At 38.8% G+C, this 26,463-nt stretch overlaps 1 protein-coding gene across 1 annotated transcript in view; it reads left to right on the top strand.

The window, feature by feature from the left end:
* The window catches only part of LOC134538944 (cilia- and flagella-associated protein 58-like), a 68,557-nt gene that overhangs the window by 16,701 nt on the left and 25,393 nt on the right, over window positions 1–26,463 (top strand). Inside the window, exons 7-12 of the mRNA XM_063380559.1 lie at window positions 150–287; window positions 4,041–4,302; window positions 8,249–8,387; window positions 9,536–9,731; window positions 12,577–12,685; window positions 14,699–14,877. Coding sequence (XP_063236629.1) covers window positions 150–287; window positions 4,041–4,302; window positions 8,249–8,387; window positions 9,536–9,731; window positions 12,577–12,685; window positions 14,699–14,877 — 1,023 coding nt within the window. The remainder of the gene's footprint in view (window positions 1–149; window positions 288–4,040; window positions 4,303–8,248; window positions 8,388–9,535; window positions 9,732–12,576; window positions 12,686–14,698; window positions 14,878–26,463) is intronic.

Here is a 26,463-nt window from a genome sequence, read left to right as displayed (position 1 = left end):
TAATAGATCAAAACTCGCAGATGAGTCTGAGGTCCAACTCAAGTTGGAAATGTAGCGTATGTAGCCATCAGTCTTTGGGTACTCCCCGGTTCCCCTTGATCGCTCCTGGAGCGGTGCGAGACGAGACGAGACGTGGCGACGTATTGCAGGCGGCCAGTGAAGCGCTGGGGCGGGACAGCGAGGCGCTCCAAGGACAGCTGCAGAGGCTGCAGGCAGATCTCCAGGCACAGACGGCCGCGCTCGCCACTGCGACTCGCGAGAGTGCGGACAGGGCAGCAGAGCTGAAGGTGAGTAGGTGCATCTCAACACTCTAGGAATCCACCTTTCTTGTGACGGTCGTAGTCAGGTGGTCAACGGCAAACCTAGTGAGGGTGAGGGTTACACCTGGTTGAGATGGCTGCGAACCGAGGAAACTTGTGCCACAATTTAAGATGTTACGCTGTGTTAAAAATGGCTGGCTGCTGAAGTGCATTAAGTCCTCGATTAACAGACACTTAATGCAATGGACTCCATAACTTAGGTTTTAATATTCAAAACTGATGCTTTACTGATTTTTACAGACTTCAGGCTGCAAACCATTGCAGAAGACAAAAATGATACAGTTTCGTGAAATCACAACAAAATTTTTTTTGTTAATTTATGGTCCTGGTAGGCATGGTTTCTCGGGTGTTAATGTTTCCAGTCAAGTATTTTTTTAAAATATTCTCACTGTGTACTGGTTGTCAGTTTGGCGAACCTGTACACCAGACTGACCCTGCAGCAAACACCAGCCAGTGGTGGTTTTGTTTACATTAGTCATGGTGGCAAGTACTTGTAGTGTGTTCACCGTCCATACAGAGCCATGGGACTTTGTAAGAGCCCTATACCAGACAAAGTTAAATGAATTTACAAAAACAAGAATAAGACCAGATCTAAGATTTTTATATGCTTCTTGGTTAAAGTGAAGCACAGGTAAGTGGTGCCCCTACTTGCTGCATAGCAGAAGTATAAGTTTGTATGCAGTGTGTGAATTTTTAATGTTTAATGAGGTATCTTTGCAGGTTTATTATTGTTTTACATGCTTCATGATTTTGATGAGCCAAATTGATGATTGTGGTTTGGCCATAATTTTACAGTACACAAAGTTATATTTATTTTTTCACAAAATTTAAAATATGTGTATTTAAAAATCTTTAGAGACATCTTATGTTAATAATTTCATTGTAAATATTTTGCTATCAAACTATTTTTTGCCTAAACAGTGCTATTTTCGAGTTTATAATGTTAAATGATTGTTTTTTGAATGCCTATCAACATAACTCTGGATGTTAATGATTATTTGGTATAGAGAATAATGATTTAAATATCAGACATTTTGATTTTCAGATATTTTCCAGAAAAATAATCTGACAGTTGAACGAGAACTTAAGTGTATGTTTTTATTTGATTTTATGTGTATTTAGGATAAGATATGGTTAAATACAAATAAATTTTCATTTGTAACAGTTTAAAGTTTTTTTGTCAAAATAATTTGACTGATGCACACAAGTTTTAGTTAGCGATTGGGCAGAGGGACACCAAATTAGATTTCAAACAGATCTCCAAAAAAAATTAAATTAGAATAGAAACCAATTATAGTTGCTTTTACTACTGCTCGAACCATACTAGCCGCATGGTGCGTGGGGTTTCTTCAAGTATAGAAACCCAAGGAAATGGGGCTGCTGTCTCTGGACCACACAAATGTATTCACAGTAGGCGATTGCATGTGAGGTGGGTGATAATTTATATCACACCTTGTTCGGGGTGATATCGCACACGCAATTTAAACTGTAAAATTAGCTTCCGTCAGAAACTTCATTTAATAAGTAATGTCAAGTACTTAACACAAATATAAACCCAAATTTTTTTTTTAGTTTTTTAAAATACTAAGTGGTTTAAAAATCTTACTAATTTTAAAATTATTGATTGGATGAATTAGTTTGTTACATTATGGGAGAGAGAATTTAATTATTTTGTAGGGAGTGGTATTTGACGTAGCTTTTTTGTTGTTTGTTTTACGTGTGTTGTGGGACCTTTTTTCTGGTAGAGGTAGGCCACACAAAAGTAACACCCAGCAGCTTTGCAAATTACGAGAAGTTAAAAAATTCCAGTTAATTTAAAAATGTATATCTACGCGTGAACCAACTCTTGGGTGCTAAGGTAAAAATCCAAGTTAGCAGAAAAATTCCAAAATCGCTTTTTCGGATTGGGCATTCACTCAATTCAAAAGGTCTTTTAACTAACATGATGTTCAGATATTATTTCTTAAAAAATTCTTCTAAAAGTATCATACCAAAATTAATATTTTATACACTGTGAACTAAAATGTACCATCACTGACCCAGTTCATGGCAGTGCTTGTAGAATAATTTCCCAAGTTGATTTAAAGTAAAAACTATAGCCAATTAAAACAAATACTATACAATGATTGCAAAAGATTTACACCTAAAATCATAATTATAACAATCGCCTGAATAACAATAAAACTTCAATATTAAAATTGTAAAAACACCTAAATTTCTATTTAAAAATCAACTTGTTTACTGGGGGAGTCATGCACAATTTAACAGCCATTACACTCAGTTGAATGTTTCATTGCTGCAGTCCTCAACCTGACAGATTAATTAAATAATTGCCAAAAATTTGTTTCGTCAATGAAGCGAGTAAGTCACTTCTCAAGCTTTGCTCCCGAATACATGATTGGGGATACAAAACTCAAATCTCGCGACTGCATCTTCGCAAATATAGTAACTGTTCCTGTTACACTGTCCGCATGCGATATAAGCTGCCTGCACCATCACCATCAAAAATCATCACAATAGTAATTAGAGTTTTCTTCTGGTTCAGCATCAACACTCAAATACGGCACTAAGTATCGTGCAGCCGAACAAATGTGTTTTCCAGGCTTTTGCAAAGTCTTAACACACAAGCCGGCATAGTCAAGTTAAGTCCGCCTCATCCATGGTCTTGCAACGACCCCAACCAATTTAATGGCTTGTGACGTAGTTCTCGGCTCACGAGTACCTACAGACTGTCTGCTCACGCACCCAGCCCCGGCAAAGATGTGTCTTCTTGTAGTCAACAGACCAGCAGTGCCAACTCTCAATTATTGTCACTAAACAAAAGTTTTCCCTGACTCCCCTGTGCGCTTCCCAGTATTCATAATTATTTTAAAGTTATTTTTCTTTCCGCAAGGTTTGAAATTGTTTTAAACAAAAATTATTAACAGCATATAAGCGAATACATAGAAGGAAATAGCTAAAAAAATTAAATAACTAAATCTTAATACAATACACTCCCTATTATCCGCAAATGCTATGAAAAAATACAGCACATATGTAAATCTGTATTTTATTACAAGTGAGCAAATTGGAACTCTACTGAAGAGTATATTGTGTGCAGTATACAGTAAAACACCACAGGCCTTCTCGGAACACATGCAGTAGGCTGGTATGTGTTGCTATTTTTGATTCTCTTGCGCTTGGTTTCTAGTCATATTGTTGAGCACTTTTGTGTTTACATTACTGAAATGTATTGTATGTTAATTATTCAGTAAAATACTAACATTTTAGCATCATTTAAAATTTTTTTACTTTTAATTGTAACATTACTGTACATAAATTTTTAGATATTGAAGTTGAAATTGTTTCCTTTTTTGTTTCCCATTTTCGGCTCTTTGGCGGATTATCCGCAGTGGCCCTGCCACTTAATTTCGCGGATAATCGGGAGTGTACTGTACTAACTAAAAACAGTAATTTTTTTTATAAATATAAGCTGAATCATTACACATGAATTAGAATTATGATTATAAAATACTTGACAAAAGCAAATAATTTCTGACTAGGCCAGTTGCTTGGCCACAGTATTTTATTGCGTTCATGTGTGCACCTAGGAGTTACGCTGCGAGCGGAGGGGGTGGTGTCGCAGGCGAAGTAAGCGAGGACGGTGCAGCTGGAGGGCGCGGTGCGGCAGTGCAAGCGTGTCCGTGAGCTGGAGAGCAAGTGGAGGGGGTGGTGTCGCAGGCGAAGGAAGCGAGGATGGTGCAGTTGGAGGGCGTGGTGCGGCGGGCCAAGCAGTCATACGAGCGGCAGCGCAAGCGTGTCCGGGAGCTGGAGAGCAAGCGGCTGGCAGCGCTGCAGCGACTGACTAAGCAGAAGGAGGCTGCGGACGCCCAGCAGCGAGAGCTGCAGATGGCACAGAGGGAGCTGCTGGACCGGCAGGCGGAGGCTGCACACATGGCGCGCACCATCCAGCTGCTCACCAACAACTTGACCCGTGCACAGAGTGAGTCAGCTTATTGTCTTTTTTAACTAATATTTAAACTTTCAAATAATCTTTGTGTTGATGCACCAGAAGTTTTAGAGGTGCCCTGATAAAATCAGCGTCGTAGGTTACTGTGGGTGCCACCGTGTGGAAGGGCACGTTGACTCAGCGGAGACAGTGTATCAGGGCCGTGTGATCTGTGTGGGTGTAAGACTTGAAGTTTCCCCTTTCCTCCCACCACAGGACCTGGCCCACTCTACGCATCGGACACAATACACAGTTAATGATAGTCGTTGATTACGTAGGAGCTTAGGCGTCCAACACGCCTTGGAGTTTCGACTGCATCACACACATGGTCGTTCAGATAAATATACTGTGATACCGGGTAAGAATACATTTTTTTTATGCAACTCTTATACAAATTGGTTGTAATGTTGTTATATAGGTGAAACAGTAAAGGAATTAGCTCACCTTGTGGCCTGGATTAAGATCAAGGTTTGTCATTAAAGTTCAAAAAATTCATTAACGGAGAATACAAATAATTATATAAGCATTCTTCCACTCGAGGTATGCCCTAAAGAAAACAAAGTTTTAAAATTATAACTGTAAGCAACAGATGTAAACTGATTTTCTTAATCCGAGTTGAAAACTTGGGGATGCAGTGAGCCTCCTACCTCAAGTGGCAATCTCAGGAGACTCGGCTGAGGGCAGCATTTAGTGGCCGACCACTGGACGAGAATGAGAATTAGTCCGATTTAGAAAATGTAAATGAAACTAACAAACGAACAAAAAAAATCTTCAGTAAAAATCTAAAAAATAAAACACATGCCCTTTGAATATTATGTTAATTTTATTTAAACATACAGTAAACTCCCGGTATATCGCGCCTCGATTGATCGCGGAATCGGGTATATCGCGGGTCAAACCATGTCCCCCAGTCAGAAATGAATAATAATAATGGAATAAATGGTTGACAGCCGATTAGGATAATTTTACGTTATAACTAACAAACTAAGCATCGGGCAGTAAAAAGCCTAGGCGTAGAAAATGTCCGCAGTAAAATTTTTAACAAGATATCTCCGTACATTATTCCTCTATCTTGTATGGTTTTCAAATTATGGTCCAATCCAGCCCAGTGATATTTTCTGAAACACTAGTTCTTAAAGTCGCTTTATCTCACAAATGAAGCATTGGACAGGGGACCTTATAAAGCCCACCGCCCAGCGACATCCAGCGTGACTCGGCTGGGGATTGATGTTGGATAGGCTTGGTTGTCGGCAAGCGCGGGGTAGGGAGAGGCGAGCCGAGAATATGGAGAGAGGTAGAGATTAGAGCGGGCAGAAACACGAGGGGGAGTGGGGGAGGGAATGTGTTCACGCAGCACACAGGCAGAGCATGAGTCACTTGACTGAGCAGCGTCGCTGCGTACAAGGCAAAATCAGGTAGTCCGGTGTTTAAAATTCCACTCCAGAATCTTAATTGGTACTTTACTGGACATCTGTATATAAATGTTTTGTTACAACTTAAACCTACAGACATAATATTATTGGGTAATTCATTGTATTATACAAGTTCATCTTTTTACTTTGGTATAATGTTTTAACATTAAATAGTAAAGTAAATCGGCTAGCGTATTTTTAATCTTTGCCCAGGAATTCCCAGTGGTCCAATATTTACGTGAACCATACTGTACCACTTTTGCCGTGAGGTAGTAAACAAGTCCCGGAAATGTTTATGTGTAGCTGTCTCCCGACCTTTAAACAGAGGCTGGGGAATATAACACTTGCCGATCCGAGCCACACACACTCAGCAACTCGACACAGCGTTTGGTGAAATAAGTAAAGACAGTTTAACACGGTTTTTAATACGGCGTCACTGATTGCGCTAAAATTTAATTGGCGCAATTTTTGTTTCCCACATGTGACCATTTATAATTTACTGCAAGCATGGATAATAAAGTTTAACCACTTGACACGAGAGACGATTCTTTATTTTTTATTGTACGAATGCTAGAATCGTTTTTTTCCTGTATCTGCGGCCTGCTTCTGCAAAAGACAAGCTATCTGTAAGTAAATCTAGAATTTTTATTTTGTCAATCAAACTCGGTACTTTGCGATTCATATTCGGTTTGAAGTATCACTACGGCCTTTCTTTTTAGAAGACTTTGACCACAGAATCGTGTGTAACCGCACACACTGCACTTACTTTGTTACGGACACTGACGAAGCAGATACTGTGGCTAACACCACGAGACTGGCAGCAGCTTGTGTGCCGCACGTGTGTATGGCGGCGTGTGGCGCGCTCGTAGGCCGTGCGACAAACTGTGCGCGGCACACGGAAAAATAAAAACAATTCAACATTTAATATTTATCTTTAAAATTTATTATTTTTATTTTTTCACCCGTGTTTAGTGAAAACTGCGGATGCAAAGTCCGCACAAAGGCGGGCCGTCTATACTGTGCGTGCTTGCCGACCTATTAGAACACAGGCGGTGTTTTATGCCTTTTGACCTTGGTCACATGGAAACATCGCGGTTATGCAACAACGCGGGTAAAAGTTATGTCCCCCGACAACCGCGTTAAATAGGGAGTGTACTGTATGTAAAATATTTTAGAAACGGGGTGCGTTCCAAAATCCCATGTGTATAACACTGCTCCATCCTTATTGTTTACATGCTGAAAAAAAAAAAACACTTGCGGTAGTAATGAAAAATGAAGTTGACAATATAAAATTAAAGTGATATTTAGATAGTGTTAAAAATAGATTTAGGTGATAAAAGAATGATGGGATCATGGTGCTGGTTTGGGTCTAACATGTTGCCCGCGCTCACTCGCTGGCAGGAGATTGAACATGGTGGGAGGGGGTGGAAGGGGGCTGTGGGGGGTCACGTGGGGCTCACAGGGGCATAGCCCCTGGCTGACAAGAATGGGGTAATCAAGTCTGAGTAGTGTGATAGCATGTGTGATGTAGTACAGTGATAAATCTTGACTCCAGCGTTCTAATGATCTGTATTCTATACTTCGGGACCAATCGAATCACTCACGTTCTGGCCGCTGGTCGTATCGCAGCAGCGCTGCCAACGTTTTTGGTTACTTACTGTCAGTTTTCATTTCAGTATAGAGTTTCCTGTTTTCTAGCAGGTCACACTTGGTATTCACGTTAGAACTATATTGAAGTTGGATAATCAGGCATGGTTGTGCTTGAGAACGTACTGGGCTTAAAGACATTTCATTGTACTAGTTCTTTACGATACTGTAGTTTAGCTTTAGTGTGCTGTTTTGTAACACATTTCATCCTTGAATTACAGTGTGCATTTAAATGGGAGTTTTATCTCACACAACTTGTAATGTAAAGAAAAATTTTTAAATGTATCTTAAACATTGTATTTTGTGAATTAAAATTTAGAATCTGAATATTGGATTTTGGATATTCATTTTCCTGTTGTATTTCATCATTAAATGATATTCAATATTTATTTCTAAGAAGTGGTAATTGAAAGATGCCATTTAGTATGTAGTTAACTATTTTTTTTTTCAATATTTTTATCTTATTTAAAATTAAGTATTTTTTTTTTCATTTTTTAAGAATAGCACATAATTTTATGCAATGCCTTGTTATTAATAGTAATGAACTACTACAAATAGTTTTTCTGGGGAAATAATAATTGTTGTTTAGCATAAAATTATTATATTTAGTTTAAAAATACTAGAACTGTGATAATACTGTCAATAAACACTAATTTATATTCTTTAAAAAATTCAACATACAGTAAAACTAAAAACAAAAAAAAATATTTTTAAAGGTGGTATGCAAAATAAACTATCTAATGTTGACGACCTGGGTGGTAGCCTGTGCCGCCGTCCGGGCGTGGGACGGACTGCAGTTGGTCTCCGAGTGTGGCCAGGAGGTGGCGCTGGACCGATGCGTATGATGGCGAGACGAGGGAGGTGGTGTGGGCTCGTCGCAGGTGGCGCGCAGCAGCACACGGAGATGATGCAGCTGCAGGAGCTGGCGAAGCGCACGCTCGAGACGGAGCTGGATCGCTGCACGGCCGAGGGCGCGAAGCTGCGCAAGCAGCTGGCTGCCACGGAGACCGAGCGTGACAAGTGAGTGTCGCCCTGGCCTCACCCTCTGTGACTGACATTAGGGTGCACTGGAAGTTGTCATAGTATTTATTCTAATGATTGTATGCCAGCCATCTTTTAGCTTCCATGAGGAGGGATGGGGAATCCATTTCAGAGGTATATCAGAAAAACAATCATACAACAACATAGCTGAGCCTGATTGTTTGTGTGTATTTTATTATTATCTCTCTCTCTGTATACACACACACACAAACACACACATACATGCAGTGTGTATTTGTGTGTGTTTGTGTTTGAGTGTGTGTGTGTGTTCAGTTTTCCCGATTGTATTCCTATACCATTCGTTCAATTGTGATGTGAATCGTTTCAACAAATGTGTGTATTTCATGTAGTTTATCTACAGTTTATGTGTTTTCATTGTATGATGAATATAATTAAATGAATTAATTATAAAAGAAATATAGAGAGAGATAGAGTGATAGAGAGATAAAGGGAAACAGAGGGATATAAAGATATAGATCTTTCAAGCTAGGATGGAGGAGGATCCCAAACCTCGCTGCCCAAAATCCCCGAGTCGGTTAATGGTCGCAACACAGACTGCAACTTTGCCCCATAGATAAAGGTGTCTGCCCACTAGCACCATGTTCAAATCAGTTTCCATTTGCGAACTTCACAAAAAAAACTCATACATGAACCTAAACCTAAAATCCTTAAATATGCTTGTAATAAACGGGTAGCCAATCATATAAATAAAAACCCACCTAAAACATGACTTAAAAACAAATACTAAAATTTAACAATTGATTCGTATTCTTAACACCTTTTGTTCTTGCAACATTTTGCTAATACCAACTGTCCTGTCTGGAAAGAACTATAATAGTGTTTACAGATAAATTTTTTATGATTAGGACCAACTCATTTAAATTTGATAAGGAACCTTTAAAAGATCTAAAACCCTAACATGTTTTAAGACTTAAAAAATTAAAATTTTAAAAGTAGCTGAAATGAACTGGCATATACGTTACACTATATAACAAAGTGTGCAAGTAGGCTGTAATACATACATGCCATGTAGCCTATACTCACCTGATGATGATGCCTCGACTCAGCTGTATAAAGGTTTGTAACTGGCCAGAAGCCAAGTAGTGCCGTGGTCCGCGGGCCTGCAGGTACGTGACTCAGTCTCTGGAGCTGAAGAAGGAGGTGGACAAGGCGGCGGGTGAGCTGAAGCTGAAGCAGTCCCTCGCGTTCGACGGCCTCAAGAAGATAGCCGAGACGGAGACGAAGCTCCGACAGCAGCAGACGCTGTACGACGCGGCGCGTGCGGACAGGAACTCGCTCAGCCAGAGCCTGTTGGAGTCCCAGGTTGGAGCCCTGCCTCGCACCGGGCTTCGTTGGCCTTTTTTCACTTGCACAGAGTCTGTACCCAAGTGGTTCGGAGCCCGCTATGTCGTCATCTTTATCCTCTGTGATTTAGCGTGTTACATTAAGAGGCCCACCTAGTCAGGGATGATAAGTGCGACGCTCGCCGGTGCTTCTAATGCGGTATCTCCTCTAAGTGCAACGCTGTGAACTGACGCGCAGTCTTCTCGTCATGCGTGGGGCAACTACGAGATTTGAGCGGTAACTATAATATTTATGGTGGAGAAATAATAATGCAGATATAATGCAAGGCCCTTGAGTGCTGTCAAGAATCTGTACCTGGTTTTTTCAACCCCAAAATTATTCCGTAAACACGTTTTAGCCATTTTCACTCATTTAAAAATACACTTTAAAAGAAAGTACGGAAACAGAATTACTCATCTGCCCTCTGTGTATTTCTAAATGCTTTTTGTAAGTATACCCCACACGGATATCTTAAGCAGTTTTCAAATTACCGTGTTTTATCACAGAATCGTCGCACGCGCGTAATCGTCGCAACAATATTTTCGGCTGTCAAAATTGGGATAAAAAAACTTCTTGCGTAAAAGTCGCATGATGTTTTTGGTCCCGCTAGTAGATGCCGAACGCTTTGTGTAGGTATCTTTTCCATATAAAACGATGTATTTTAAAGTATAAATCTAATATTTATTCGTTCATTACCACTTAATAAATTAACGGAAAAATACGACGTTGTTTGGCATGTAAATTTTCTTACAAAGACGTTTTTAAAAGTTTTTTCCTTTATCTGATCGTCTGCGGCGCCGCGGTGTAGGTATAATCTAAAATTTAATTTCGGTTATTACCACTTATTTATTTAATTAACGGAAATACAAAGTTGTCTGACACGTAAATGTTCTTTTAAAGACGTTTTTAAACGGTATTTCCTTTATCTGATTGTCTGCGTTACCGTGGCGTACCGCTTATAAAAATGTAGCCAGCGCATCATTCATGTTTGGTTATGTTGCTTCCCGTATAGAGCGCGCTCACGTAGTCGAATATCGATATCTCACCGATTGGATCCAACTCGCGCGCTCTCTGTCAGGTGCCGAGTTAACTACATTTGATAGCCCGCATTCTTTCGTGGCAAGTGTGTACACTACGACACGTTAGTTCACGCGTTCGCGTTAGAGTTTTGGTTTTGGTTTTTCTATTTAAAGTTGAAGAAAGGTTTTTGTTTAAGGAATTATTAATATAGATTGTTTGGCGTGCTCTTGTATACTCCGCCTTTTTTTAAATAAACGTACTTTCCATGAACGGGATTTGTTTTTATGAATAACTTTACCTAACAAAAATTTTTTTTCCGCACAATGGTCGCACCCCTACTTTTCAAAATTGATTTTAGAATAAAATCTGTGACGATTATGCGAGAAAACACGGTATGTGGTTTTTAATGAAGCTCTACACAACGTGTGTGTGCCAAGGAAGGCAGAGCCCTTCAACCTATAAATTAATAAAATAAATAAAATAAAGTAGGGCATAGCGTACAGACTCAACCCAGTACAGAGACTCCATGGTCTCTGAGTATCTCACTTCTGACTAAGGCAGTCTAGTTTCTAGTTTAGTCCCAACAGGGTCGTGCTTGGATTGTTTGAAAGATTTCTCAGTTTTCCCATCCATTCTTCCCTTTCAATGCTCCATTCTCATCTCGTCGCACTTCATCTCTGACGACCCGAGTATCAGCTAGACATTAAGGGCTTGGCTCACTGCATGCGATGGGATGAGTTACGATGCCACAAGACACAACGAAACTGTCTCCAACAGCGTGGCACCACTTGAATGTCGCTGTATCATACAAGACGCGTGCTGAATATGTTAAAGAATAAGTTAATACATCTGAATCTTTTGAAATTAAAAGAGAAATTAAAGGACAACATGCACGTAGAGTTTTATGTTTTTTTTCCCCCCCAACATTTATCTAAATTCATCATTTAAGGGGTGAAAATGAGTAGGTTCTGGTTTAGCCCACTCTTTATCTTTATGCCTCTTGTCACCATCACCTAAACTATGTGAGCTCATATCCCACAAGCAATTTTCTGCATAAACTGCACTCTATTTTTCTGCATCCATGTTTGAGGCAAGTGGCAAGACCGTCTCCTGAGCAAACTGAGATTGGCGCACTAATATTTGTCACTAGGTGACTCGTCACGTCTCGCCTCGCTTGGTGTGGCCACTTTCATATTACCCCCAAGTGTCGCGTTGCGTCTCGTCTTGTCGTATCCCGTGTGGCCAAGCCCTAAGTATTTAGTTAGTTCATTCAACCCCGTACATGTGATGTGTGAGGCGTCGCGATCACGCCCGCATCCGTATAATTACGTATTTGGAACAGGCTTCTGTACAATATTCAATTAGAGATGGGAACCAAGAGTAGTGTGTTTCCCTCCCGCTCTTACTGCACAAGCAGCCTAACACAATATATTTATTCATTGGGGTTGCTGTGAGTATATAAATCCATGGAAATTGGGAGATGAGAGGGAAATCACAAAAATATTTCTTTAATTACGTCTCTGATAACCGAAGTGAAACAGGATATGCCTCTTGTGCAAATATTACGGATCTTAAAATATGGTAAAACACATAAAGGTATCGAGAAAATCTGTGTCTTTTTACCCTTCGTAAACTTGTAAAAATTAAAAAAAAAAAATTGATAACTTTAAGTAACCCTGTCAAGTTGAAAAAGTGAACAGTTATTCAAGTTGATAGTCAAATTTGAAATATAATTAGGATAGATGCAAATGAAACAAGAATGACTGTGGCGAGGATGAAATGGCTGTTTTGTCTGTTTCGTAAGGCGGAGACAACGGAGCTGAAGCGCAAGCTGAAGATAATGAGTCACCAGGTGGAGCAGATGAAGGAGGACATCTCGCACAAAGAGGGGCAGCTCATCAAGGGAGAACTGGGTACGTGATTGCGTGGCTCCGTGAGGATGTAGCTACATCAGTCTTCGGTATTCCTGTGTATAGTTCCAAGGCTAGGGAAATATTTTAATTACCGTATTTACCTGAATGTAATGCTATTATTTTTACCAAAACTGTGGAATCTAAGATTGGTGGTCACATTATAATCACAAACTTGTATCCAAGCATGGCTCCAGAAGGGGGGCGGTAGGGCGATGCCCCCTTCCGAGGCTATTTTTATTTATTTTATTTTATTTAGGAGGCTATATTTATCTTTACTTAAACTTGAAATTTTTATCTCGTCGAAAGTTGTATGGAAGTATTAAGGTTCTGTATTTGTGACCATAAATTTTTAAATAATATTCCAAGGCCAATCTCTGACTTACCTGTTGTCATTTTTTGCATCTCCATCCTAACTTTGTATGGTAGCTCCTCCCAAAAAGTTATTCTGGAGCTGCCATTGCTTAGTTGAAAAACCACACATTCTGCCTGTAAACTGCGTAACTTAAGCCACTTTAGTCGGTCTTCCTGAATCTCTGCACCTGATAGGACAGATGAGAGATGCTGGATGGAGAGGTGGAAATGGAGTGTGTCACTGGGTTCATTGTGGCTCCGTCCTCTTCCACCCTCCCAGACGACGACAACCACCGTACATCACCACATTCTTCGCCTTCTGAACAGCCACTGCCTTTGAAGTTTGGTCATAGAACATGATTTTTTTTCTTCTAACTGTGGCTTAGTGTTTCAGATGAGACCATGTACGAGACCGTCTATTGACGAAAGTGGCACCTGAAATGATCTAATAAATATGGAATAAATTTAATAATTAAAATAATTTTCAAGTGCTGTCTACTTGAATTGCGATTTCCAATCCATTAATGTCTTTTTCATTAACTCATAATAAAAAAGGTTGGGATCACATTACATTCAGAGTTTCATTATTTTTGGGTAAATACAGTATTTGAATTCATTATAATAGAGCAGTCTGAAATTGAATTAAGTTTCATAGGTGGCCACCAGTGGTTGTAAAGTATTTTACTATGGGATCTTACTACACCCATGAATTTTAAACATACATGGTAGCTACTGAAGAGTTGAGCATTAAGAAAAATTTCCAGAGTCATCTTGATTGCATGTTCTGTATAGATAATAGAATTTTTTTTTGTTGTTTCTGCTGATCTGTATTTTGAATGCTTTATGTTTATGATTTTAACTGTAAAAGAGACATGTAACCTTTACTAAGATCAGTATTATCAATTTGGTCCCTAAACCCTTAAAATTGCTTGAAAATTCAACCGAAAAGGCTGTGAGAACCCTGTTTATTATAAAACAGTCAAAATCTTTTCAGAAGGTTCTGAAGGATTGTTAAACTTGGGCTCATAAAGCTCACAACGGGCAGTGAAGGACTGCATGGACGGCAGGAACAGGCAGCATCTGGCAAAAATCCATTACGTATGTGTAAATGTATAGCTTTATAAACCAGCTGTGGTCTTGCATTGGTTGGACACTGAACTTTCATTCTGGAGGACATGGGTTTGAAACTCGAGAAACCCATTTTTATTTTGGTTTTCAGTAGTTGCCCTATTCACTCCAGAAAATTTTGGTAACACGACACACAGGAATGAATGATTAAACTTAATGGTTTCCTACCTCTTCGCACACTTAGTGTTTAAAACATAATTGTATTTAATCTGTCTGTTATTTGTGAGTTGTAAAACATCACACAAGTAATAGTGATTATATTAAAAACACCTTTGTGACTTTACCACTCTTATATTACACTTATTGAGTACATATCTGTTAAAAAAAATTTAGTGTGATAAATTTACAGAAATATTCCTTTAATAATTGCGACAAGATAATGAAGTAACCAACGTGGCATGAGAGACCGAATCTTTCGAGGTAATTTTCCCCTGTACGTGTTATTGTGTGGTATTGCGTAGACCGTTGGCTTGTTTGAAGCGTGTGCGCGGCATCACCGTGGTGACATGTGTGTGTGTGTGTGTGCGGTGGCAGCACTGCAGCGGGCGGAGAAGGAGCGGGAGGGGCTGCGCGGAGAGCTCAACAGGCTGCAGCAGGACGTGAGGGCGTGCCAGCAGCAGATACAGGAGATGCAGCTCGAGGAGCGCAAGCTGCAGCGAGCTGTGCAGCAAGGCGACGAGGAGCGGCAGCGGCAGCACAAGGAGATACGTCAGGTACGCTCCTGCCAAGGTTGTATTCAGTTTGTGCATTTTATTGTAACAAAGGTGAATCCAGGGGGGATGGAGTCAGCTGCCCCTCCTTTCAAAGTGGGGAAAATAAAAATGAGCAAGAAGCTGTTGTTATAGAAAATGTGGAACTAATCTTTAGAAATCAATTATCCAAAAAAAAAAAAAAAAAATCCATAAATAATGTTCTTCCTTTTGTTGCGGCACTAAGGGCCCTCCACCCCCACAAAAGATGTCAATTTTAAAAAAAATAGTTATCCTCTTCCTCACATTCTCCTCGTCTAATTTTTTTGAGCCTGATATTCCCTGGGGATGTGAAGTCTGTCATCCACCTCTAGGAATCTTGTTCATCCCTGATGTCCGAAGTTGGTGGCACTTTGCCGGCTCCTTGCTGGGCCCACTGCATTAGTCTCATCAACATTACTGCTTGTATTTTTATTTCGAGCTCAATTTTTTTTAAACAGAAAATTTTTGGTGTTGTCATATTTTCAAGAATTTTTTTTAAAAAGATATAAAGTGTGCTTAAATTTTAATTACACAGATTTTTATACTGAAGAAAATTTACTTAAATCGGAAATCAAGTCAAAATAAATTGTTTCAGTAGGTGAAAAAAATTGGTAATGGTATCTAAAAAGTATATGAAAAATACATTTTCAATTTTTTATAAATTCATTAGAAATATTCAATTATAATGAAAATTTTTGAGTTAAATAAATATATTAGTACATGATCAACATAAGCTACATTTATATAGTAAACCTGGCGTTGCCCAGGCTAAACACATCATAATGTAAGGAACATTACTACCGAGTTTCAAGTCTGTAGGACACACACTTGAAAAACTGGAAATTTTGATTTTAAAGTCCCATTGGTTGCACAATATCGATGCATCAAGGCTATGCATCAGCAAAACCGGGATGTCAATCTTGAGTTTCATTTATTGGGAAGGCAGGTAACTCCTAGGCAAGACGTGACGGATGCCATCTATGGACAAAGTTCTAATCTAAACTGTTATTAGCACCTTTAGTTCGCTAGCAGCTGCGAACTTCACTAAGTGTATGGGTTTCACCAAGGAGAAGGATAGGAAGTTGCCAGACCTAACTATCTGACTGTGTGGTGGACACAAACTCACTCTTGTGTGTCTATGACCTACCTCCTATGATTGTCTATTATTAAACTGAATTTACCCATTTTTCACTCCCTTAGGGTTGTAGTCTGTCACTCACCATCCCATAAACTATCTATATGCAAAAAATCATATTGAACCATTGCTCTGTTACTCTGTGATAGAAGGACAAACAGACAAACACACTTTCACATTTATAATATTACTAGGGATTATTTTTTAAGTTAAAATACAATGAAACACATCTTTAATGTTATTCATTATATCAATCCAGTCGTGTGAAATGACCTCAGATATGAGAAGCCTTATAATATGTGGTGTTCTTGACTGTAGCGAAACCCTGATATAATAATAAGACCTCGAAGGTAATATGTTCTCGAAAATTAGAGAACTTGATTAAAAGATGATTTGATTATAAGACAATGCCGAGTGTAAAAGAACTTGAAATGTAAGAGAGTCTTGTAGTCCAAGGGAGAGCTTCAATATAAGACAATCTTGAATGTAGGCATGTGAATATTAGGTGACCTTGATGTAAGAAATTTGGCTGTTGAAAATCTACATAATATGCATCATAATTGCGTCCCTTAAGGCACTTAAGACAGCTGTGAATTTCCATGTATTTAGTTGAAAACCCACACGTAAACTGCGTCACATGCGTCTTTAGTCTGCTCTTCTTTACGGCTTCCAGAACCTTTTGGCAGAGGAGGAGAGAGTGAATGGAGTTTGTTGTTGGGTTCCATCTATTTCCTTCTGTTTCTTTTCACTGCGGTTGCTAGCTAAGGCACCCTCTCCACCCCTCTTTTTTTCCTTTTGGGCATCTGTCGTATATCACAGCTAGTGGTGAACCGATATGACTTTACCGATTACCGATTCGATTACCGATTATGAGAGCAATAATCGGCAGATACCGATTCAGTTACCGATTACAATGAAGAAATGTTTTTTTAAGTGTAATAATGCACACAAAATTTTTTATTGCCATGTGAATTTAATAACAAGATTAGGTAAAATTGAGAATACAGTTATAATAACAGTATAAAAATATATAAAATACACTATTAAGTCATTGCAAAGTGTAAATTAAATTAACTTCTATTTAAATATTTGTTATTGTAAACAACTTGAACTACAGTCTAATAATTGTAATTTACAATGGGTAAGTATTTGTTGCGGAAAACTAGCATTATTATCGACTATCACATAAGGTTGCATCAAGAAATTACCGTTTAGCAATGTAAACATGCTGCTTTATTTTGTTCACTTGAGTTTATAGAAAAATGTTTCCACACTTCATTTTTTTTCTCCCTACTCGCCATCTCACTATAATTATATAAAAATGACTAAAAATAAATTCTAGCACATGTTATTTTATTTATGTTGACTGAATATATAAAATTATAAATACTTTTTCACTTTTCACGTCACATACAAATAACACAAGAACGGATGTTACCAAAGACGCCCATAACGAGTTGGTAAAATGCAGTGATAAACTCTAGAAGGTATCGGGACCACGATTTTGAACCGCTACTACGACTCGAAAAGATCGATTGTCATAGAATCCACTGCAACTGTTTGTGGTATTTTGAGTGCGTGACATCTATTTTACGTGTCTGGCTATAGGTAATGAACAAGACCACTAAACAAACAAAAGACGAAACGTAAATAAACGTGTAGGAAAAATGTATTTTTTATTGTTCGAGGCAATGAGATTTATTAAACTTAACGAAATATCTGTAATTATGATATGACAGAGTTAGATGAATTTTGTAATATATACAAATATTACAGTATTTCGTCCTAAAATCTGTAACAAAATATTACACGGTAAAAACCTACTTAATTATGCCGGGACGTAAATAATCGGCAAAGTAATCGTTAAGATAATCGCCGATTACGATTAATCGGAAAGTACCCATAATCGCCGATTACGATTCATCGGTATTCGCATCGGTGCACCACTAATCACAGCATTCTTTGCTTTCTGACCAATGGCTTTTTAGCTACATATATAGCCATAAAAATCTTTTTTTTTTTGCTATTTACTGCTTGCTGTTTCAAAAAAAAAGTCCATGGTAATTACTTTGTCACAAGTGGCATCATAAAAGCCCTTAATAAAAATTGTACAAAGATACTATTTTAAATTTTTGAAATGAGTTTTCCACTCCATAAATATTTTTAATTAACTCTCACTCAAAACGTTTGGGGTCGCATGAATTTTTTAAAGATCTCGGCTTTAATGTTTCTTAGATCCCTCCTTATTTTTTAACCTTCAAGGTTCACTGCTTACCTCCACAAGCCAGCAAGTTACCACCAAGTGAGATTGTGCAACAATAAAACATTGTATTGAAGTGGTCGGTCCGCGTCATTTGAACTTCGCGCCGCGCGGCGGACTTCGACGCTCCTTTCCTTCCTACTCCCCCCCCCCCCCCGCCCCCCTCTGCGTCTAGTGCTGTGTCTGACTTCCCCTCGTGAGGTGTCCGCGCATGCGCGTGGCGCCCTCTTTCTTACTTAAAACTAGGTGTATTGCCTTGAAGGCTCTTCTTGTTCGTTAGCACTCAGTCGGTGCTGGTCGTGCGGTGCTGAATTAAGCATGTAGTCAGTTAATTGCTTTAGAGCAGTGGTTCCCAACCTTTTTTTGATCAGGGACCACTTTAATGTCATTATTATTAGCAGGGACCACAAGGTTAAACAATAATCTGTATCAATCTAAAAATAAACTTTAAGCCTAATCGGTCAATGTTAATCGAAACGTTTAACATAAATAATTTAAAAAACCAAAATAAACATTAATTAACAGTGTTATGATTGAAAACATATATTTTTAGTACACAATTCAGTTTGCATCAATGAGATTTTTGAGCTTGCATCTTCTGTACAAGATCATGAATTCTTGGGGTAATATTTTTGCTCAAAGCTACACGCATATCATAACTTACTTTCAGTCGATTCCTGGATTTGTTTTTAATGATCAGTAATGCAGAAAATCCTTGTTCGCATATATAAGTTGTTGAAAAAAGCATAAGATAGCGCAAAGCGATTTCTCGAGTTTTAGTTTATGAAATTGCTTTCTTACACCAAAACGTCTCCAAAGAATCAGAATTTAAAAGCGTCCTTACAGTTCCTGTCGTTTTGTAATTCAATAAGTCCTTCTTGGATTTCTTCTGCAACTTCTCTAGTGTTAGTGCCAAAAGGGTTGCGTATCAGTTTTTGGTCCACATTAGCTTCTGTATTGTTATATTCTGGGAAGTAACTGTTGAATTCATCAACCAACATTTGCAAATGACATTTGCTGTTTTTTTGTATGCTTTCCCTAAACATAACATACTTTTTGTCGTCAAGGAGTGCCTTCAATGTTGCAAATGCACTATAATTGCCCTCACAAACTTGACTAATCCATAACTTAAGTTTGCATATAAAAGCACGAAGTTTATCTTCAAAATTAAAAATATTTGCAACGCCTTCTAACTGTCTGTTTCCTGAACCTTACGTTTGCAAGTTCAACTTATTTAAGTGTGTAAAAATATCCACATGATATGCCAAATGCATCTGGGATGTCAAATCAGAAAACATTACTAGTAAGTCTTACATTTTTTTCTCACCTAGAAACAACTCAATCTGTCCTCTCAGTTCGTATAATATTTCCAGCATATTGCATTTCGACAACCAACGAACCTCTGTGTGAAAGAGGAGGTTCTCATGGTTGGAGTCCATTTCAGTGCACAATTTTTTTTAAAAGGCGTGAATTTAAGGCACTGCTTTTAATGACATTTACTACTTTTATGGCCAATTGCATTGTATCATTAAGGCATTTAGGAACACTCTTGGAAGCTAACGCCTGGCGATGAAGGATACAATGCGATGTAAATGTTGACGGATTCCTCTGTTTGATTAACGTTGCTAGACCGGAATGTAATCCTAACATCGCAGGAGCACCATACGTACAGAAACCGACTAGCTTTTCCCACATAATGCCATATTTATGGAAATATCCAGTTATATTCATGAAGTCGATACTTCTTGATTAATTTCCAGTTCCTGAGAAAACAACAGTTCTTTGATTATGTTGTCGTTGTCTAAAAAGCGGACAAAAACAAGTATGTAACTGAGCACAATTAGAAATGTCAGTGGATTCATCGCACTGCAAAGCGAAGAATGGCGACATTTTAATTCTTGAAACAAGTTGCTCCTCGATATCATTTGACATGAGTTCAATTCTAGCTTTCACCGTGTTGTTCGACAAAGGTATATCTTGTATTTTTTTTTTTTGCTTCTAACCCTAAAACTTCTTCGACGGCTTTGATCAAACAAGGTTTCACAAGAGTTTCTCCTATTGTGTGAGGCTTTTTTGATTGTGCTATTAATTTCGATATCTCAAACGATGCTACTAATGTTTTTTTCAGATGATGCATATCTTGTACCACTAGGCCCGAGTTTTATTTTTTTTTAACGCTCCAATTTTCCTTCAAAAAACTCTGGTGGTCGGTTAGAAAAATTTGGATGAATCGTTTCTAGGTGGCGTTTTAATTTCACTGGCTTCAAGGATTTGTTCGCGAGAACAGTTGCGCATATAACACATTGTGGTTTTATTTCTCCATTACTTTCTATCGAAGTAAATCAAAATTTAATGTAACTATTATCATATTTTCTCTTAGGCAGCATTTTCTGAAAACAAAACCAAAATGCAATAGAATGTACACTGTTATGCTTATATTATATTTTATGCCAAGTAAAAGAATAAAAAATAATATAGCTAAATTTTTTCATAATTCATAAAATAAATCATTAAATAAATATAAACTGGCTTCCAAAAAATTCTAACCTCGCTATCATTTTTTTTACAAACTTAGATTTTTACTATACAATTTAAAAAATAATGTTGTCTAATCGTTAAAAACAAGGGTCTTGGTAGGTACCTTTAATTTCCCTTAACCCTCTTGGTGCCAGCCTCGAATTGTTTAATTCTATGACTGTTATACTAAAAGTGCCAAGTCATTTTTAAATGAATTACATATCTGGAGTTAAATATTAATACCTTTTTTACCTTTAATAAATTTTTACCTTTAATTACTTTTTTACCTTTAATAACTTTTTTTCCTTTAATAACTTTTTTACCTTTAAGTATGGAAGTATAAATTTTTACATCTTATAAATAAATTATTCTTTGTCATTTTTTAAGATTAAATAAAACATATAATGCATTCTCTATTTATTTTATTTTAAAGTTCTCGTGAAAAAGTTATATTTTTTAATGGATTGGCGTGCGAATAGGGCATGGTTATCAAAGTAATATTCTTGGCACTAAGAATTTAGTGGGAAAATATAATCACTACAACTATTACAAAAATGATTTTCAACGCACAATAAACAACAATAAAGAATAACTGGCAATTTATAATATCCACAAAACTGCTTATTATTTTTTGATAAAGCAACTTCATAATTTGTTTGCCAGAAATATATAATTTTTGTAAATATTCGCAAAATAAATTTTTATAAGCAGGAACACATACTTATGTATAAAATAATTAACACTTATAATTTACAAAAGAATCAAAAGATAATTTTTTTTTAAAAATAAAAGTTGAATTTCTCACAACGGAAAGTTAAATTCAAAACGAAGAAATGCACACAAACACGGTACCAATCTGTTCGAAAACAGCATGAGAACCCTGCTCTATCAGGGAAGGAAGACAGAAGCGTGACAGCTCTGCTCTCTATTTTGAGAAAAAAACAACTCAATAGTAGGACGAGTCAAACCGAAACGGTAGAGTGCGCTGCAATTGTCGTAAATGTGTCTTTGAAAAAAAAAATATTCAGGCCGATTTTTTAATCCTCCAATTTTTCGTACAACACAGAAAAGGCGATTTATCCGACTTTGGCATTAAAAGAGTTAACAGTGTTTTTATTTCGTTATGAAAAACCTAGAACAGCATAACAACAATTCAACAATTTAATGATAGCATATTTTTAAGAATTTTTGTCGTTGGCTCCACTTTTTAATTTGGGAGGCCAGTGTTATTTTACTATCTTAATTTTTAATTTCATATCGCTTTATTTTATATATAATTAGGTTTTCAACTAACTGTACCTAACTGTTGTGAACATTTGTAATACACAAACACAAGAATCATACGTAAACTAAAGTCCACAATCTGTTTTGTAATTGCATGTTTTTATTAAAAACGTTTAACAGAGAAAAATGCGTAGCCTACTTACCCTGTTCATATTTTATCAAAATATCCATAAGAATATTGAGGAATTACAGATGTTGACCCACTAAACAGCTAAACAGAATCACTAACACAACACTGCTGAGCAAAACAAAAGAAAACGTACGATTGACTGACCGGCTTGCGCTATAATATTTAGTCAGTTGCTTGCCCTTCCCCCGGTCGCCTGCGCGCCGCGCTCGCTTTTGTTCACCGACGCGCGTTCATTCAAAGTTTGAAATCTTTCACGGACCATATTTTAGCTCTCGCGGACCACTGATGGTCCGCGGACCACTGGTTGGGAACCACTGCTTTAGAGAGAGAGTGTGACAGCGGGGAGAATGCACGTAAGTGTTTTGTAAGGTGGTGACCCTTACAGTCATGTAATCGGTACTTGGTAATAGCTGTACTATAAATTCTTATTTCGGCCGTCACCTTCTAAATTCTATTTGGCATTTCTTTTTCTTTACCTTGCTCGTTTTTTGTATTAATACCACGTATAGTTTGTTTGACGTTTCTCCCCGTCATGTCTTCACTCTTGTTTTTACGTAATGTATTTAATGTATTAATTTGTGAGTTTTCTTTTTATATCATGCCTTATCATGCTTTACAGTAAGCTTTATACCGCCTAGTGTAGGTCAGGCCGCGGTCGCCTGCATGTTCATTTAACGTTTTTGTATTCTCTAATGAGGCATTTGTCTGTGTTAACGACATTCATTATCCCTGTGTGTAAGCGTTATATTAATTGTAAAACTTCTATCCATCAAGTATCTATCAAGTTTCTATCATGTATTCTATCAAGTATTTAATCCTAAAGAAAACTTAGATATGCGTTCACGTATTTTGCCGTGGCATTTGTACCGCTGCTTTTTCTTGCTATCAGTATTAATAAATACTCAGTATTATTTTTGTATGTGAAAGAATGATGAATTTGTACAAGGATTTACGTGAGGCTTTTGCCCAGGATTAAACGAAATGTATTAATTTCATTACTTGCTAATTTAACCTTTGCATCCATCCTTGGCTATAATTTATTAGATTACCCTTTTGAACACTGTTTACTCAGCTTAATCATTTTTAGTATTTTTTAAGGATAGTGTTACACGCAGTTGAAGGTTCACGTGAATGTACTTCACCTGTTGACACTTTCCTATGAAGCTCATGGAAGCCTTCAACTGCGCAACTCTGCTTTGTTATGCTGAGCACTAAAGTGTTTGTTTTTCTCTTTTGTCTTGCATGCACCATGGGGTCACCGGTCACGGGATGGGTGTATCGTCTGCGCCGTGACGAGCTGGTTCAAATCCTCTCCGAGGAGGGCGTTTCCTTCGAGGAGGGCGCTACTGTTGCTGTTTTGAGGAGCCTACTCGTCCAGCATGTTCGTAACTCCTGGGAGTCGGCGGATGAGGTACCGTCTCGGCAGTTCCCACCCCCTTCTGGCCCTGCCTTGAACTCAAAATTTAATTCAAAAATATTTTTTTCCAACCTCAAGCTTCTTCCTCGGCTTGATAGCTGCGAGCCACGAGCTGTTTTGGATTTTTTAAGTGCGGCATCACGTCTTGAAGGGCTGAAATTAGTTAGTGAGGCAGAATTGTTAAAGGCCCTGCTGAGTCTCTGTGGAGCCGCATTTCTGCAATTACTTACTGACGCAATTACTCAGAATCTTTCTTTTGCTCAGTTCAAGAGCTCAGTTTTGCAATTTGTTTGTCCTCCACGTGTACTTGAGAGCTGAAAACGGGACTTAGTATTTAGGTTTCAATTGCCTAACGAGCCCACTCTTCAGTTTATTAATTCCGTGGCCAATTATGCCGCCGTTCTGAATTTAAACCTCACAGAAACAGAGTTAGTACAAACTATATTAGGGAATGTCTCTCCGCTTGTGTTTCAACATAGCGCCATGCTTAGTCCTCCCACAACTTTGAATGCTTTACGCAAGTGGAGCTCTGAAGTGGAGAATCGCTTGCTCGCAGTTAGAAAATATAAGGAGGAATTCCCCATTTCATCTACATCGCGGTTTTATAAGCCCAAAAACTTAGAATTTCAGCCTGCTGTGAATGTTTATTCTCAGTCCGCTCGTGCTACGCGCGCGCCGCAGCTCGTTGATTGTGCGGTTAGTGTAACCGAGCCCCTTGTCGGCTCCGGCCGCGCTACCGACAGGCGCCCCCCTTCCACTAATGCGCCCGGCCTTAAGGCCAGCCGGTCTAGGTGTGCCAACTGCGGAAAGTTCGGTCACGCGGTGTCTGAGTGCACGCAGCCCGCTGTGAGCCGCGATTTACGCAAATGCTTTAGGTGCAACCGCGCAGGGCACTATAGGGATCAGTGTCCGGGAAACGGGCCCCGATCGGGCGTATGAGCGGTCGCCGCGATCGTTGTCAGAGAAAAGCCGCTTTTCATAAATTTTACAATTTTGTTCATGTTAATTTGTTTAGTGATATTGTTCCGGCTTTAGTGGATTCCGGAGCCACTCGTTCTTTGTTGAGTGCTGATTTTTTTGATTCCTTACGTAATAAATTTCCTGCATTGCAGAGCCGTGTGACTACGTGCCCTGACGTCATTATTTGTGTAGCTAACGGAGAAGTAGTACGCGCTAACATGACAGTTGAGCTTCACATTAAAATTGCCGGATTTTCCTGGAACTGGCATTTTTACGTTATTCCTGGTTTGTGTCATTCACTTATCCTTGGTCTGGATTTTCTGGGGAAAACTCGTTGTTTGATTGACGTGGCTAATCAGCATCTTGTTTTTGGCTTTCACCCTTCATTAAAAATTAAATTAATTCCGCAGAATGCCGCCCCTGAAGTCATGTCTTGTCCTGACATGAGTGACGTGACCTTCAGAGACTCTCTGATTTCGGACGTTTTCAGTCGTTATCCTGACGTAATAAACAGTCGTATAGGTAGGTGTGATGTATTGCCCTACAAGTTTTATTTAAAGGATCGCACGCCTGTTAAGGCCAAAGGCCACAGAGTATCACCCCCTAAACTACAAAAAATGAAGATTATTGTCGATCGCCTCATGGAAGCTGGGGTCATTGCCCCATCTATTTCTGATTTTAGCTCGCCTACTTTTCTAGTTCCTAAAAAGGAGGCTGGAGAATTTCGCTTGGTTCACAACTTCAAATCTCTAAATGATAAGGTCATTCAGGACTCTTACGAATTACCGACGGTAGAGAGCGCTCTACAACACCTAGGAGAGACAGCCATTTTTTCCGTCATCGATTTGAACGCCAGTTTCCATCAAATCCTCTTGCATCCTGATTGCCGTAAATACACCGCATTTTCTACCCCTTGGGGACAATTTCAGTTCAATAGGGTGCCCATGGGAGTTTCATTTGGTAGTCAGGCCATGAGCCGCGTGCTGGACCATATTCTTTCTGATTTAAAGTATACATTTGTCTTTAACTATATTGATGATATTATTGTTTATAGCGCTAGCTTAGAAGAGCACAAACAACATCTAACTCAGGTGTTTGACCGTCTTCGAGCGGCTGGGTTAACTGTTAATCCTGACAAACTTCGTTTGGCCCAGGACCATGTTAAGTTCCTTGGTTACATTATTTCTAAGGGAAAGCTCATTATGGACCCTGACAAGGTTTCACCCATAGTTAATTTTCCGCCCCCTAAAAACGTCAAGGGAATTCAGAGATTCCTAGGCATGACAGGTTACTATGCACGCTTTATACCGGACTATGCTGCGGTCTGTGGTCCGTTGAATAAGCTGCGCAAGAAAAATACAGCCTTTGAATGGGTTGACGCACAACAGAAAGCCTTTGATAATCTTAAGGCCCTTGTCTCTTCTCCTCCCGTTTTGATCCTTCCGGATTTTCAGCGTAGGTTCGCACTTCAGGTCGATGCGTCTAGCATGGCTCTAGGAGCCGTCTTGGGTCACCTCGAAAATGATAGATTACGTCCCATAGCTTATGCTAGCCGATCGTTGACAGACGGAGAAAGGCGTCTCGGCGTGTATGAGAAGGAGGCGCTTGCATGCTTGTTTGGCGTTGAGAAGTTCGCCTCGTACCTGGACTGTCAGGAATTTGACCTGTACACTTAGGCACTTAGCTGGTTATTTAACCACCCTAACCAGCTAGGAAAATTAGGGCGCTGGGTGTTACGGCTGTCCCGTTTTAACTTTAAGCTACACCATCTTAAGGGTAGTGACAATGTGGTCGCGGACACGTTGTCACGGATGTTTACCCCTGAGGAGTTTGACACCAGTGCCTTGCCAGTTTCCTGTTCTGAG

Source organism: Bacillus rossius, chromosome 14 (assembly GCF_032445375.1).
Source record: "Bacillus rossius redtenbacheri isolate Brsri chromosome 14, Brsri_v3, whole genome shotgun sequence".
Taxonomy (NCBI): domain Eukaryota; kingdom Metazoa; phylum Arthropoda; class Insecta; order Phasmatodea; family Bacillidae; genus Bacillus; species Bacillus rossius.
This window is presented reverse-complemented; position numbering and strand designations above follow the sequence as displayed.